General features: G+C 39.6%; 1 protein-coding gene across 1 annotated transcript in view; it reads right to left on the bottom strand.

Annotated features, from left to right (window-relative positions):
• Positions 1-13,294, bottom strand: part of LOC115017192 (transmembrane protein 132C-like) — a 138,437-nt gene that overhangs the window by 25,009 nt on the left and 100,134 nt on the right. The window contains exon 4 of the mRNA XM_029445454.1: positions 9,665-9,854. Coding sequence (XP_029301314.1) covers positions 9,665-9,854 — 190 coding nt within the window. The remainder of the gene's footprint in view (positions 1-9,664; positions 9,855-13,294) is intronic.

Raw genomic sequence — 13,294 nt, 5'->3', positions numbered from 1 at the left:
ACACTTAAGCACAAACACACTCTTGCCGCCCAGCTCATAAAAAAGAAAGAAGAGGCATGGCTCCCTCACACAGCAGCTTATCTTAACAACCTCTCATTGCAGTCCAGAGAAGAACGACGGCGAGAGAGGGAAGAATCGATAAAAGACCATTACGCTTCTGTGCAGCCGGGATAAAAGGGGGGAGTGTGTGGGGGCTGATATGATTGTGGATGAATGATGTGTAAGCTAGCAGACAACCTACAGAAGCACCTTTATTTTAGAGAATACTCAGTGTGTATGAATGTCAGCAAGCTCAAGGACAGGGCAGACTAGTGTTGGGGAATCAGAGCTACAAAACTCTGAGAAATATATGTATTCCTGAGATCTGGTGATTGGGTGGCCATGGAGGATGTTTGAAATCACTTTTGGGTTTGTCTCCTAGATTGGCTGAGGGCATTTTGATCCTGGGAACTGCCTAAAGATGCACTATTTCAAAAACCACAAACGCATTCAAGAAAAACTTATCACGAAAAGACTCGTAAGACAATATCAACTATTTCGCTTTTGTAGTATCTTTGTTGGTATCTTTCTATACTGGTCTTTGATATAAACAGTTTACAAGTATAACTGCATACCTGTCAACATTGGAATTTCAAAATAAGGGACATTTTTTGACGGACTCCGCCCATATCTTAACAGCTCTCAGCCACCAATGTAACCGTAAACACTTAAGGGACGGGTACATACATTCAGGAAATACATGTTTATTTAAAGTATGTATTACTTGTACAGACATGTTTATAAGATTTATGTATTTTATTTATTTATTATTATCAATTTATTTGATGATTGATGAGTTGTGTGGCTTTTGTTTCCCCCGACGAGTAGCCTACTTCCTTATGATGACAGAGTTGGGAAACATGTCCACTACACTGCAACTGAAATCATCGCAGAAGCTGAAGGCTACATTATTTTTAGTGCAAAACATCGACATCTTTCCCTCAGCTTTGGTCACTTGGTTTGCCTCCTGACACACTTCTTGTCACACATGAAGTCATTGACAGTGTATGGTTTGTGCCTCTTGGGCGTGCTTGTGCTTGGACGATTGTTCATGCTGGCGAACATCGCTTATTCCGCCGTGTGCGATGCTAACATCTGAATGGCACACTTTACAAAAAGCACGAGTTTGCCCGACTCTGCTTATTATTAAATAAGGGAAGGTCTCCTCCCATTTGTGTTGCATAAAGTTTTAACTTGTTTGGCAGGTACAACTGCGTCTCCATCTATCTCCCGTTCACTGTGACTCTCATCATATGTTTTCACCTTCTTCTGTGTTATTGTTCCTGTTTTATTCTTCTGTGTGTTTACTGGCGGAAAACGTTTTTCAGCTAAAGTTAAACATAATACTGCCATCTGCTCTACGGAGGCCACTTTACACTTTTTTTAATTAGGCCTATTTTATTTTTTAAAGGTTAAAAATACGTGATAATTACGGGAAAATATTTAAATGGGAGAAAAACGGGATAGAAGTAAAAATACGGGATTAATCCCGGCAAAAACGGGAGGGTTGACAGGTATGATAACTGTGTCAGCAGTCAACTCTGTTTGAAATAATTGAAACAATTTAACTTTTTTGTAAACGTCCAGCCATCTGTGTATGGAAATGAGTAAGTTTAATTGTATTGCATCGTCCATCACAGGGTTAAATATTAGACAACACTTCACAATCAAATTTACATCTACGGGCGATTTATGGGCAACCTATGTATAAAGGCTGAGTCCTCACCACAGCGGTCCAGGGTTCAAGTTCAACACATGGCCATTTGCTGTATGTCATCCCCCTTTCCTAATCTTCTGTACACTATCATTAGAGGCATTCAAATTTAAATTGTGCAAAGAAAATTCCTTTCCCTTGGAAATCTTCTGGTATTTTTTGAAGAATTTCCCGAAATCTTTCCAACCTTTGCAACTCTACGGATGTAAAAAATGTAAAAAATGTCCAATGAAGTTACCTGGCAGTCCATATGACTTGTTTACAACCTACATCTCTTGTTTCTTTTTTACACAAATCCAATATGAAGATCGTACCAGAATAACAAGCAACAACATTTCCATACATTTGATGATTGTTGCCTGGCTTTATAATGAAGCAGTCACTACACCACATCATGTGTGTGTGACGTGCCCCACATCGCTGCAATACACCCTGTGCCAGAGAAAGTATACTGTCAGCTCAGGAGGAGGAAGCCGAGGAGGCTAATCACTAATGCGACACACTTATTCAAAGGGAAAAGAGGAGGAGGGGCAGGAGTTTAACTTAGGACCATCACCTTTGCTCAACACATCCAGCAATTCATTGACTGAACACCTCAGACCCACGGAGAACCACAAACTTTCATTTACCGGCTGTGACTGACATTAAGCTCACAGGTCCTTGTACCATGTTGACCTACAGCGCCTGTGAAAGGGAATTATATAACCGCTGCAGCAATCTCAACTTTTCAGTTCATATCAATTATCAAGTATATTCCCTCCAGCACCTATACAGCGTTCCACTGCTACTCGCATACATCCGGACATCTCGCAGCCAATAGCAGCACGATAAAATAAAAACAAGGGCAGGGGAATCAACACCTCCGAAGGATTTTCCCTCCACTTAGTGATACAATAGCAGAGGGAGAGCGCTGTTCATAGAATGTAATCTTTTTATGATTATGGCTTGGGGGAGAAAAAAAAGGTACCAAGTTATTCTGCACTGCAAAGTTGTAAGTCAGAGAGAAGCCGCAGCAAGGTGCTGATAACTGAAATGACGAGGGACGTGATGGAAATGAGGGGGGGGGAATACTTTTTTGAGAAAAATGTAATTTCAGGTGCAACTGTTTAACTTTTTTTTTGTAGCTAGTCCTGAGAGAACTTTAAGTGTAGTGTTGAGTATAGATGAATACAAAGTTCCTAATTTACAGGATCATTTAGTAAGATTATGTTTTCTCTTTTGCCCGTACTGTGTACACTCGACATAAAGCACGCATGTTAGTTGAATCTCAGGTTAGGATAAAACAAAGTGAATAATCAACTCCTTTGTCTCCACTGATTTAACACAATTGGCAAAGCAGCTTTAATTGCAGTATTAGCAAATAAAGAGTGTGGGGGCCAGTTGAGGGCATTTTGCCATGAACAGGAGTAAGAAATACCATTATTGATTATTAAATCAGGACCTGCGGTGATTTATATTCTCCTCATTAATTAGATATTGATTTATTGCATAACCTGTTGGCCTCACAATCTGTTGGATTGTGTTATTGTGTACTGTGAGCTCTGAATACTTTTAGTGAGATTAAATATTAAGCCTGCGTTGTTTTTCCCCTCCTCATACTTTCTCGCTCTTTAACATTAGGCGAGAAAATGCCAAAGTCAGCAGTGGTAAATCGGCCGCCCCTGATAAAGCCTGTCCGTATTGTGAGGGCTCCTCTGCTGTTTCTGGGGGCCATTTGATAAGAATAAGTCAGCAGAGCCGCACTGTGCTGAACCCTGGCCCTGAGCGAGCCAAATAGAAGACTCTCAAGCCAGACTGACAGTGTGGGGAAACTGTGATGGAAGGCAAGCCAACAAAAAATAAACAAACGCACAACAACAAATTACAGAATGGACAGGCTTAGCTTCAAAGTAAAGCCTGACTGACATACATAGAAGCGGCATCCTGGGCCAGAGCGGGAAGAGAGAGATGTTGGGTGGTAGGAGTAAAATAAAGTTTGTGTGTGCAGCACAAAGGACATGCACATAGTGTGTCTGTTATTCATCTCGGGAGTTTTGCTCTTACTCTGCAACACTGCCTCATGCTCAAAGTTACAAACATGCACACTTAGAACATGCCGTGACTCCTACTCTGGTCACAGAGCAACTTTAGTGGAGCAAATGAGGGCTGTATAAATTGCTCAAAGGCAGCTCGACTAAAGTTTTTAACACCGGAGGGCAAGTTTCTTGTTTCTAATGTGTGTAGGAGTCCAATCGATACACCGGATTGTCGATTTTCACATTTATATGCACATTTACTCAAAATGAGTAATGGATCGTACATGCGTCAGGTGGACGGAGAAAATAATAAGCAGATTAATCAATATCGAAGTTACAGGCCTAATTAAAATACAGGCGAATATGTTGGCCAATAAGTAATAAGAAAGTAATAAGAAGGGATCCCTATCAAACATTTTTATTAGTTTATGCTAAATAAATATCTGTCTCAAAACTCCGGTATCTGTCTGGCTTTAATGGAGGTATATTAATAACTAATAGAAAGAAAAACACAGCCTTGTAGAGTAAAATAAATAACCCGATAAGTGTTGCTGGGTTAAACTGAGTTTCCTTATTTTGATCTATCTCTCTGGCTATCTTTCTGTCTCTCTCTCAGACTTGCAGTATAGGCTAATAAAGACCAGAGATAAGAAACAAGCCTGGTGTGTGAAGCTGAATCCACAAGGGGCAAGAGCGAAAGGGAGAATTAATGTTGTCAGAATGCACAGGGGAAAGATAGAGCAGTGAATTACTGGCCCATATATACACAAGAGGACTTAATTAAGCTATAAGGGGCATCATGGTCGCATGCAGATGGCTAATAGTGCCTTGAGGACTCTGAGCATGCCGGTGGATAGCCTCACTGCACAGCCTATTAGTGCTCTGTCGGGCCATTTCCAAATACAGTTCCTGACAGTGTGACAGCGTGACTGATGGCAGCCTGCTTGAATACCACTGGCCGGCCCTGATTCTGTGATTGCACTATGTGTGTGTGTGAATTACAAATAGGAGGAGTGCTTTTCCTTTTGACTTGTTTGTCTCTCAGAGGACACAACTTCTTACCATTTACGTTTCCTTGCTGCCTCGGCCCATCGCTATCTGTCAAACGCTGGTGTGGAGTCAATACGGAGGAAACGCTTCAATTTGGCCCAAAAAACCTAATTATTCCAGACAAAAGGCGCTCACCCGTGACCAAAAAGGGTGGGGGGGGGGGTAAATTGAGCTTCCCGCTAATAGTCTTGATTATAATGCTATGGGACTGCGGAAACAAAGCTAATATTATTGAGTGAGTTCTTTCAGAAGCTATGAATAAAATTCTAATGATAGCATTTGGGATGTACTGTAAAGAGCTATGGGGGCCACACTGTCTCTTCTAATGAGCCAAAAAGAGAGACACAGCGTGGCAAGAGACGGAAACCAAATTGATGGGAGGATGCAGTAAAGCTCTGTTGGCATGTTCTCTGCGTATACTGTCTTTTAAGCTGGTGACGGCATTCACATCTCGAGTTGACTGAGTTCACAATATCTCAATAATGTACAAGGGGTCTAGGAAAATAATACAGTATCTCCAAAAGATTCTTTTAGCTTCTTCTGTTTACACTTTTGATCATTGGAGAGTTTTGAGAGCTATTAAATCTATTGATTCAAAGAGTATGTTATAATCTGAACCAGAGATCAGTTTCTAAAAGATGCACCACATTTCAGAAAGTCTTCATCTGAACAAACCATGTGTTATTGAATCTTTAAAACACACTCCTTTTCAATCGACTGAAGTTTTCTCACACAAATCAACAGAAGAATGTCCCAACATGAGCGGTAATTTCCTCCTATAAGCGCAGCGATCGCTCTTATTCTGTCCTGTTTGAAGATAATGATTCATTAAATATTCCTGAAACAAGGGGAATTGCTTTGAGGATAAGTGTAATTATCTCATTGCAATGCCAGAATTCCTCTTCTCATTTTTTTTTGAAGAAATTAAGTTTAAAGTGAATGTTAAATGATAAATGTTTTTTTGAGGCGTATTCAGCATTGAACTAGCTTTTCTAAAATATCAAAGTCTAGCCTCATAGATTGGACAAAACAAATGATCATGAAAGCCTCTATTGCTGCAGGATTTGTATGCAGTGAATGGAGCATGTTTAAGAAATAACTTTCTAATTATTATCTAAGGAATTATTTTTGCAGTATTCCCAACACTGCCCAAAACTCTCACCAATTTTGTTCCCGGTCTGAAGCGGCCATCTTCCGTACTTGTTTTTTTGTACTTTCTGAGTCACTTCCGTCTCTTCCCTTCTCTCTTTTTACCTTCAACCTTTCTTCATTGGTACTCTCATACATACTTGTCACAATTTCACTCATCTAAAAGGCCAGTTTACAGCAGCTGTGAAGTGAAGACAGCATGTATTTCATGCTTGTGTGCATGTGTGTGCTTCTCCGTGGGAGTGTAGGCCAGAAGTGATCACAGAGAGATGGGACTGAGATGTCTGGCATTCTGTACGCAGATGAGCAAAGGATGTAATGTGTAAATGTAGAAAATCAAAATGCCAACAAACAAATCTGATGATACACCAAGTAGTTCGTTTTTCTTTTTCTTTTAAGTTGTTTCTGGCAAAGTTCTGGGTAAAGTATCGAAGATCTCAGGCATTGCTCTGGTTTATGTAGAAACAGAGCTGCACTCTGTAATGCTTCTGTGAATTAAACAGAAACAAAAGGAAGATTGTATTAATCATGTCCCTCCCAGCATGGGCTCCCAATTCATTCCACATAAAATTCTACATGTATACCTCCACAAATCCTCAGATGACCTTCACGTATCTCTACAGTCATATAGAAAACTTCAGGCAGAAGAGATTTTTATGCTGATGTTTTGTTATTCAGCCTGAAAACCTATTTATTTCCGCTATCACTTGGTCAATGTTATTCCCCATCAGAGACGTGACCTGGTCCCTTCTTATCTTTTGTGATTATCAGCTGGTCATTAAGGTTATCAGGGCAAGTTCACAGCTGTTTGTCTGAGTGATGGTCAGACGATTGTCGGCCATGTGTCCTGGAGCTTTGTTTGCAGTTGAGCCGTGTTGCTGTTCCTTGTTCCTGCTGTTGATGCAGCAGATAAACATTAAGATGATTTATGTTCTAACTTCTAAGTATACTGTCATTTAATAAGCACTTTTAGCAAACTCTGCATGTCTAACGCTCATGTCTGACTAACTATTTACTGTAAGGCAATAACATTGATGATGCCAGGGGATCTAATTTGTGTCAAGACACATTTTATTGTCTTGATCGCAATGGTTTTATCCATCTTATTTTGCACTAAAAATATGTAAAGGTGGTTATCATTGTTAACATATAGTATAGGTTCTGTCTTGTGGAATTTGTGCTCTCTGTCTCAAGTTTATTCAAAAGGCAACCTTTCAAAATGTTGCATTTCTAATTCAATGCTTTGTTTGTCTATTAGTTATTAGTCATTCCAAAATTAAAAGTAAAAAGTCTAGTCCAATAGCTGCTCTACTGACCAGAAAGCATATATCAGCTGTAAATTGCTGCCTCACAAAACTGTCATAATAAAAGTTTATGAAGAGCTCGAGGGCATTCGATTTTTACGTGGCCATTATCAGGGAGGAAAACATTTAAAACCATTCTTATCTCTTTGCGGCATACTAAGTGGTTTCCCTTTCATTTTAAAAAAACAATTTACATTGTCATTATCATAATACAATTAGCAATCTTACGCCACTTGCCAAAGCACCCATGTTTGGACTTTCTAAATCCAAACTCAATTAACTTCTCAGTCAGCAAAGTCTGAGAGCTGTATTAACCAGATTACTGGCAATTAAAAAGAGCAAGCTTTGTGTTAAAAAATACTTGGGCCTTTAGGAGCCAATGGATAACTGTAATTTTGTTATATTTTCTTCTATCATCATTAATAAAGAGTCTGAACGTTTCTTACCGTGCAGTGCAGAGGTCAAAGGATCACAACAAGGGACCAGAAGATTATCCCGCTTGGATGCCCATGATAATTGTTTTTTCTTATTGTGGGAAAATTCAGTCTTTAAATGGAAATATGATAAAAGTTTAAGTATTTGCTCTCCAACAAGTGGAAGGAGCCGTTGCCAAGTGACATCCATGGATGTATACGTTTTATTTTGCTTTTAAGCTCATTCTGCGGATTACTTCATGCAGTAATCTTTTCTTCTCTGCTGTCTATTGCTTCTACACTTCCGAAAGTGTCGGGGTCCGTCGTGTTACCGGGGGTCCAGTGGTGGACTGTAATTAACCTACTGTAATTGTAGATTTACTTAAGTACAAATTTGAGGTACTTGAGTATTTCCTTTTACAATTCTAAGGAAAATGTGGTACTTTTTTTTACACCACAATTATTTACAGCTTTAGTTAGATTAAGATTTTTGCATACAAATCATATGAAGTGCTAATATAATATGACATTACCCAAAAATATATACTAAAAATATAACTACTCTAGGGCTGATTCAATTAATCGATAGGAGTCGATTAACAGAAAATGTATTTGAAAATATTTAGTTTGAGCCATTTGTTTAAATAAAACATTTCATGGTTCCAACTTCTCGATGATTATATATGATGAATATATGAAACATAATGAAAAGAATCATTAGTTGCAGTCCTATGCAAAGTAGTTCAAATGTGCTCCACCTACACCAACTACACCAGTAAATCTCTGTTTACACATTAATGCATGAGTAATGATAATATAATGATATTTTATGTAATAGTTTAGTCACATGGGACATTTTTATGATTTTAGTACTTTAAGTACTTTTCCGTGATTTATATTTGCATACTTTTACTTAGCTAACATTTTCAATGCTTGACTTTTACTTATTAGTATTTTTACAGTGTGGTATTAGTACTTGTACCAAAGTAAAGGATCTGAATATTTCCTCCACCACTGTGCAGGTCTCAGGTCCGTGTGTCGACACCTACAGTAAGTGGATCTGAGCGCACTCGCTATCTGCTTGGATCCCCTGTTGTGTCATAATCATCACAAGAGAAGAATGTGATTCTCGAGGCGAGACGTAGAGATGACATATGGTATATGACGTGTTCAATTATCCTCAGTTCTATCTGCACGTCCTCCAGTCCTTTTTGGATGCTTGTATTTTCCATTTGTCTATTTCGGATCGGTCTCTGATAGACCTGAAAGGATAAAGTTATGTTTAAACGTATGTTGCTACGTTAGAATTTGAACAGATTCCCACAAGTGCAAAATACATATTCCTTCTGCATGATGATTTGGAAAGATGATGTCAGACCTGGTCGGTATATTGAAAATAACACACATCTCCTACCCAATCAGAATCAAGTATTATCACTGGTCATGGTGTAATCTTACCTTAACCTGTGTTAAAAAAGACTTTTAGGTAACACAATGAGTGATTTCAACGACTATAGACGACTAAATGTCTGCATACCAAACCCCCAGGAACAGTGTCGGGTTAAGAAGCCAATTTGATATAGTGGCCAAACCGTGGAATTAAAACATCCGGGTCAAGCACATGATGCTATTGGGCACAAACAAAAACTTTCCCCCATAGACAAACATTGGGAAAGAGATGTCTTTAAATCAGCTGATACTTTTTAAGGTAAATCAAAATCCCAGTATGAACACTTAAATATCGCTTATTTGAATCATTAGGTCGTAAAAGTTGGAAACACTTGTACACTTGCTCTCTGGGCCCCATGACTGCGTAAGATCCAGGTATACACAGCAGTCCAGCTTTTTTGGCTTCACTGAGCAACTTTCATGTGAACAAAAGGGGCCCCCGTCTCCAACACTGTATCCAATTCTCTTTCTACATCCATGCTGCATGCACACAAGCTTCCAACGTCCACAGCTCAACCACGCACTGCTCACCATGGCTAGTGGCACGATGCCACCCAGGTCCTGCGGAGCCAGGCGGATGAGAGTTGGCACCTCACTGGTCAAGGTGCGGGTGAGCGGATACTCCACCTGCCACGTCACCTCTCTTCCCCCCTGAATCACCATCAGCCCGTTCACCTCCAGGTCCACCTGCAGCACTCGCTGGTAGCCTGGTGCCTCCGCCCTGCAAGGGCAGAGAGGGAGAAGATGTGTGTCAGGAGCAGATTAAGATAAAAGAGGGCAGGAAACGGAAGGGTAAAGAAAGATAGGTGATGGCACAAGCGAAAGGATAACAAGAGAGAAATGATGGTGCGAGTCGAAAGTGATGAGAAAGTAGCAGGAAAATAGATGAGGTAAAGGAAGGAAAAAGTAAAACCATGGAATAGTGTGAAAACAACAGAAAAGTACCAGAAAGGAAAGAGATGAAGACAGTGAGACTATGAATGAAGGGAAGGAGACAGATTGATTAACAAGTGGTCCTTTTAACAGGAGTGAGACTGAAACATTGTGACTGAATTGTACATTTGAATCATGTTTAAAGAGAATGTAACACAAATATTTGTATATATATATATATATATATATATATATATATATATATAATGGTTCTACTGTGCAGATGTTGCATAGGGATATGCTATCTTTTAAGCAACGTATCCCTCATCTCACCATCTGATATGGAACTAATCACGACGCTGTTGAAATTCATTCTCACATCCACACAGAGCCATGATGTTGGCAAAAAAAAAGCAATTTATTTTTCCCTCTTGCAATATGGAGCTTCTCTTGCAGAGATTGCCACAGCCAAGCACATCATTTTCTTTCAGCTGATGGAGATGCAAACAAAGCAGAAAAAACAATGAATGCAAAATACAATCCTCCAAACTTATTTGATTTGCTGAGCGCTAGGTTTGATCAAGCTGCTGCCTCCCCCTCAGGTGTTCTGTGTGACAGTCAAACACGATGCAACACCTTCTCCAACAACCGCATGCATGCTGTCTTGAGAAATACAATTTGCACTTGGGGATCTGGAAGGAACTCATATAGGTAAACATTCATGTTGTGTAAAGTTAAAGTCAATAGATGGATGTGGCTTTAGTATAAAGTTTTAGTTTTTTAATGTATACCATAATCTTATTTATTTATGTCCTGAGCAGTATGTTTGTTGTTTGGTTGTCACACAATTAAAGCAAGCCTGGAGAGAGCCCAAACTGAGCATGAGGAAGGGGGGTGTTGGGGGTAAGATCCAAGGTTTTCCTTGAACATATTTTGGCCAAGCCTCTATTTAAAACTCCCCCCAACTCCCCCGTATATGTTCGCACTTCAGACGCTAGCCTCACTTCAAAGTGCAGATTTAAGGACCCACTCTGGTAGAAAAGTAGAAAGGAAAACAGTTTTGGAAGCTGAAAACCAGTGTGGATGAAAACAACTTGAATATCAATTCTGGGTCAGGCGGAAAAGCTTTTCTGTTTCAGTGGGTAATGTTCTGAACTATACTAAATATGTTTCTAAATGCCACTGAGAAGGTTTGGCCCCAGGCGATCAAAGCTAAATATTGGTGGGAATCTTGCCATTTAGTGAGTGTTGGTATGTTTCTCTTTGAACACAGGTATTATACAGGTCAAGTCCAATTTATGTATATAGCCCAATATCACAAATCACAAATTTGCCTCAGGGGGCTTTACAATCTGTACACCTTTTGTCCTTGGACCCTGGCAACAGATAAGGAAAATCCCCCCCCCCCCCAGAAAAAAGCAGAAAACAAATGTAAGAAACCTTAAGAAGAGCAGGCGTAGTCTACCACAGTTGGTGCTGGTCTTTGTAATATTGTTCACACTTCTTCCTGTGGATCTTTTTCAATTGTTTACCTAAAAAGAGATCAATAACACTTCTATCCTACTGAGAAATCAATTTACACTAAAAGATAAAGGCGATGGGAGTTGATATTTTTGTTATCGTCAACAAATTCCATGAATTTTCAATGAATTTATTCTGCTTACACATAGCTGGAGCATCTGTGCCATGGAGCTCCATCAACAAAAAACACAAATGGGCATCGCACTTTATTTTCAGATGCCACACACACACTGCCTTAAATACTCAAGCATCAAATGTGTATTAATCTGTAGCTGAATAGTCTCCAACAAATATACTATTATGCATTATTTACTCTTGTTTGAATGATACTTGGTAAAACCTACAGTACCCAGCTGTTTAAGGATATTACTGTGCTTTCTTTCAAAAAAGTAAACTATGTATTTATGACCTGTTTTACATCTATTTTAGGAACAGCAAGCGGCTGAGCACCACGGGCAGAATCTTCAAGTCGGAAAGTATTGAGAAACCAGTTCTCCTACACATTTCTGCTTTTGGTCTTTTAATGGGTCCCCAGTTAATTCACAGAGGCGCTCTTAATGGGTTGTGTTGATTGTAAGAAAAATGCAACAATAATGCCAGCCTTATCCTTTAATATGTATTGGCCGAAGCTTTTCAATATGCATTCAAGACATTACATCCTTGTTTCTGCGAAAGATATAAGGGAATAGACATTTCTCCCAAACTCATTACCCTCCCGCTCTATCCCATCTTCTCCCAACAATCCCCACATTACATTTATGTCTAAATAAGTTTGAAATTAAATACATTTTGTATATTTGCATTGTCTGGAATAAACCTTTTGTACTGTATAAATGGTCCGAAAAGTCCAAAACCTGCTCGGGTATTTATCAAATAGTCAAAAACATTAGTTGACAAAATAACTGTTACATGGGAAACATTATGTTTGCACTTTTTTAACCATGTATTCATGTGGGGTGCCGTTAAAAAAAATTAATTCTAGGCTAATTTTGGCTCTTTGAAATTTATTTCCTTTTCATCAAAGTTGACAATCAAAAGCAAAACGGAGGAACTGCTGAGAGCAAATATCTCCCACTACGAATACTGTACATTGCAGACATATATTAATATGTAAAGTTATATTTTACTGTTAGGTGTATGGCTGTGGTCCGCAAGAATCCGTCACTTGCCGGAACTCAAGCCCACCCGTCGTTCTCTTTTAATTTGCAATTTCTTTCAGACAGAGTGCTACAGGGTGGGACTTCCTCTGCTGCCCGGCTACCTGCTGGGCTCAGGCTAGTGACTGCAGTGATTATGTGGTTCACGCGTATGGTGTACAATTACAGCCAAATGAATCATCTGCGACAGACAGTCTTGCTTTACAATGAAGCTGCAAACAATCAGCGCTTTAGTGCACTACAATACAACTCCTCTTCACTCCCTATTCAATCTGTCTTTTTCTGTTGTCTTTGTTGCTCTTTTCCTCCTCCCTCTTTATAACTTACCTGCAGTGTTATGTTTCTCCCAATAGAGGGCAGTTCGCTCTCACCCTCACCCCTTTCAAGCAGCGTGTGTTTGAGATGATGAATGTCTGCAGCTCACCGGTCGTAGAGCTCAGCCTACTTGCTCCATGTCTCATTAGAAACATAACTGCACCGTGTGCCCTTTTCCTAGCGAGATTACCATTACAATTCAATACACCCACTGGCAAACTGTCACTTCTCCTGCCCTGAGGTGGACGCAGAGACGGAGACAAAACCCAGACCAGAAAACGGGGTTAAAAGGGCT

This window comes from Cottoperca gobio, chromosome 12 (genome assembly GCF_900634415.1).
Source record: "Cottoperca gobio chromosome 12, fCotGob3.1, whole genome shotgun sequence".
Lineage (NCBI taxonomy): Eukaryota > Metazoa > Chordata > Actinopteri > Perciformes > Bovichtidae > Cottoperca > Cottoperca gobio.
The sequence above is the reverse complement of the archived record's forward strand: the minus strand, read 5'-3'. Positions and strand labels throughout refer to the sequence as shown.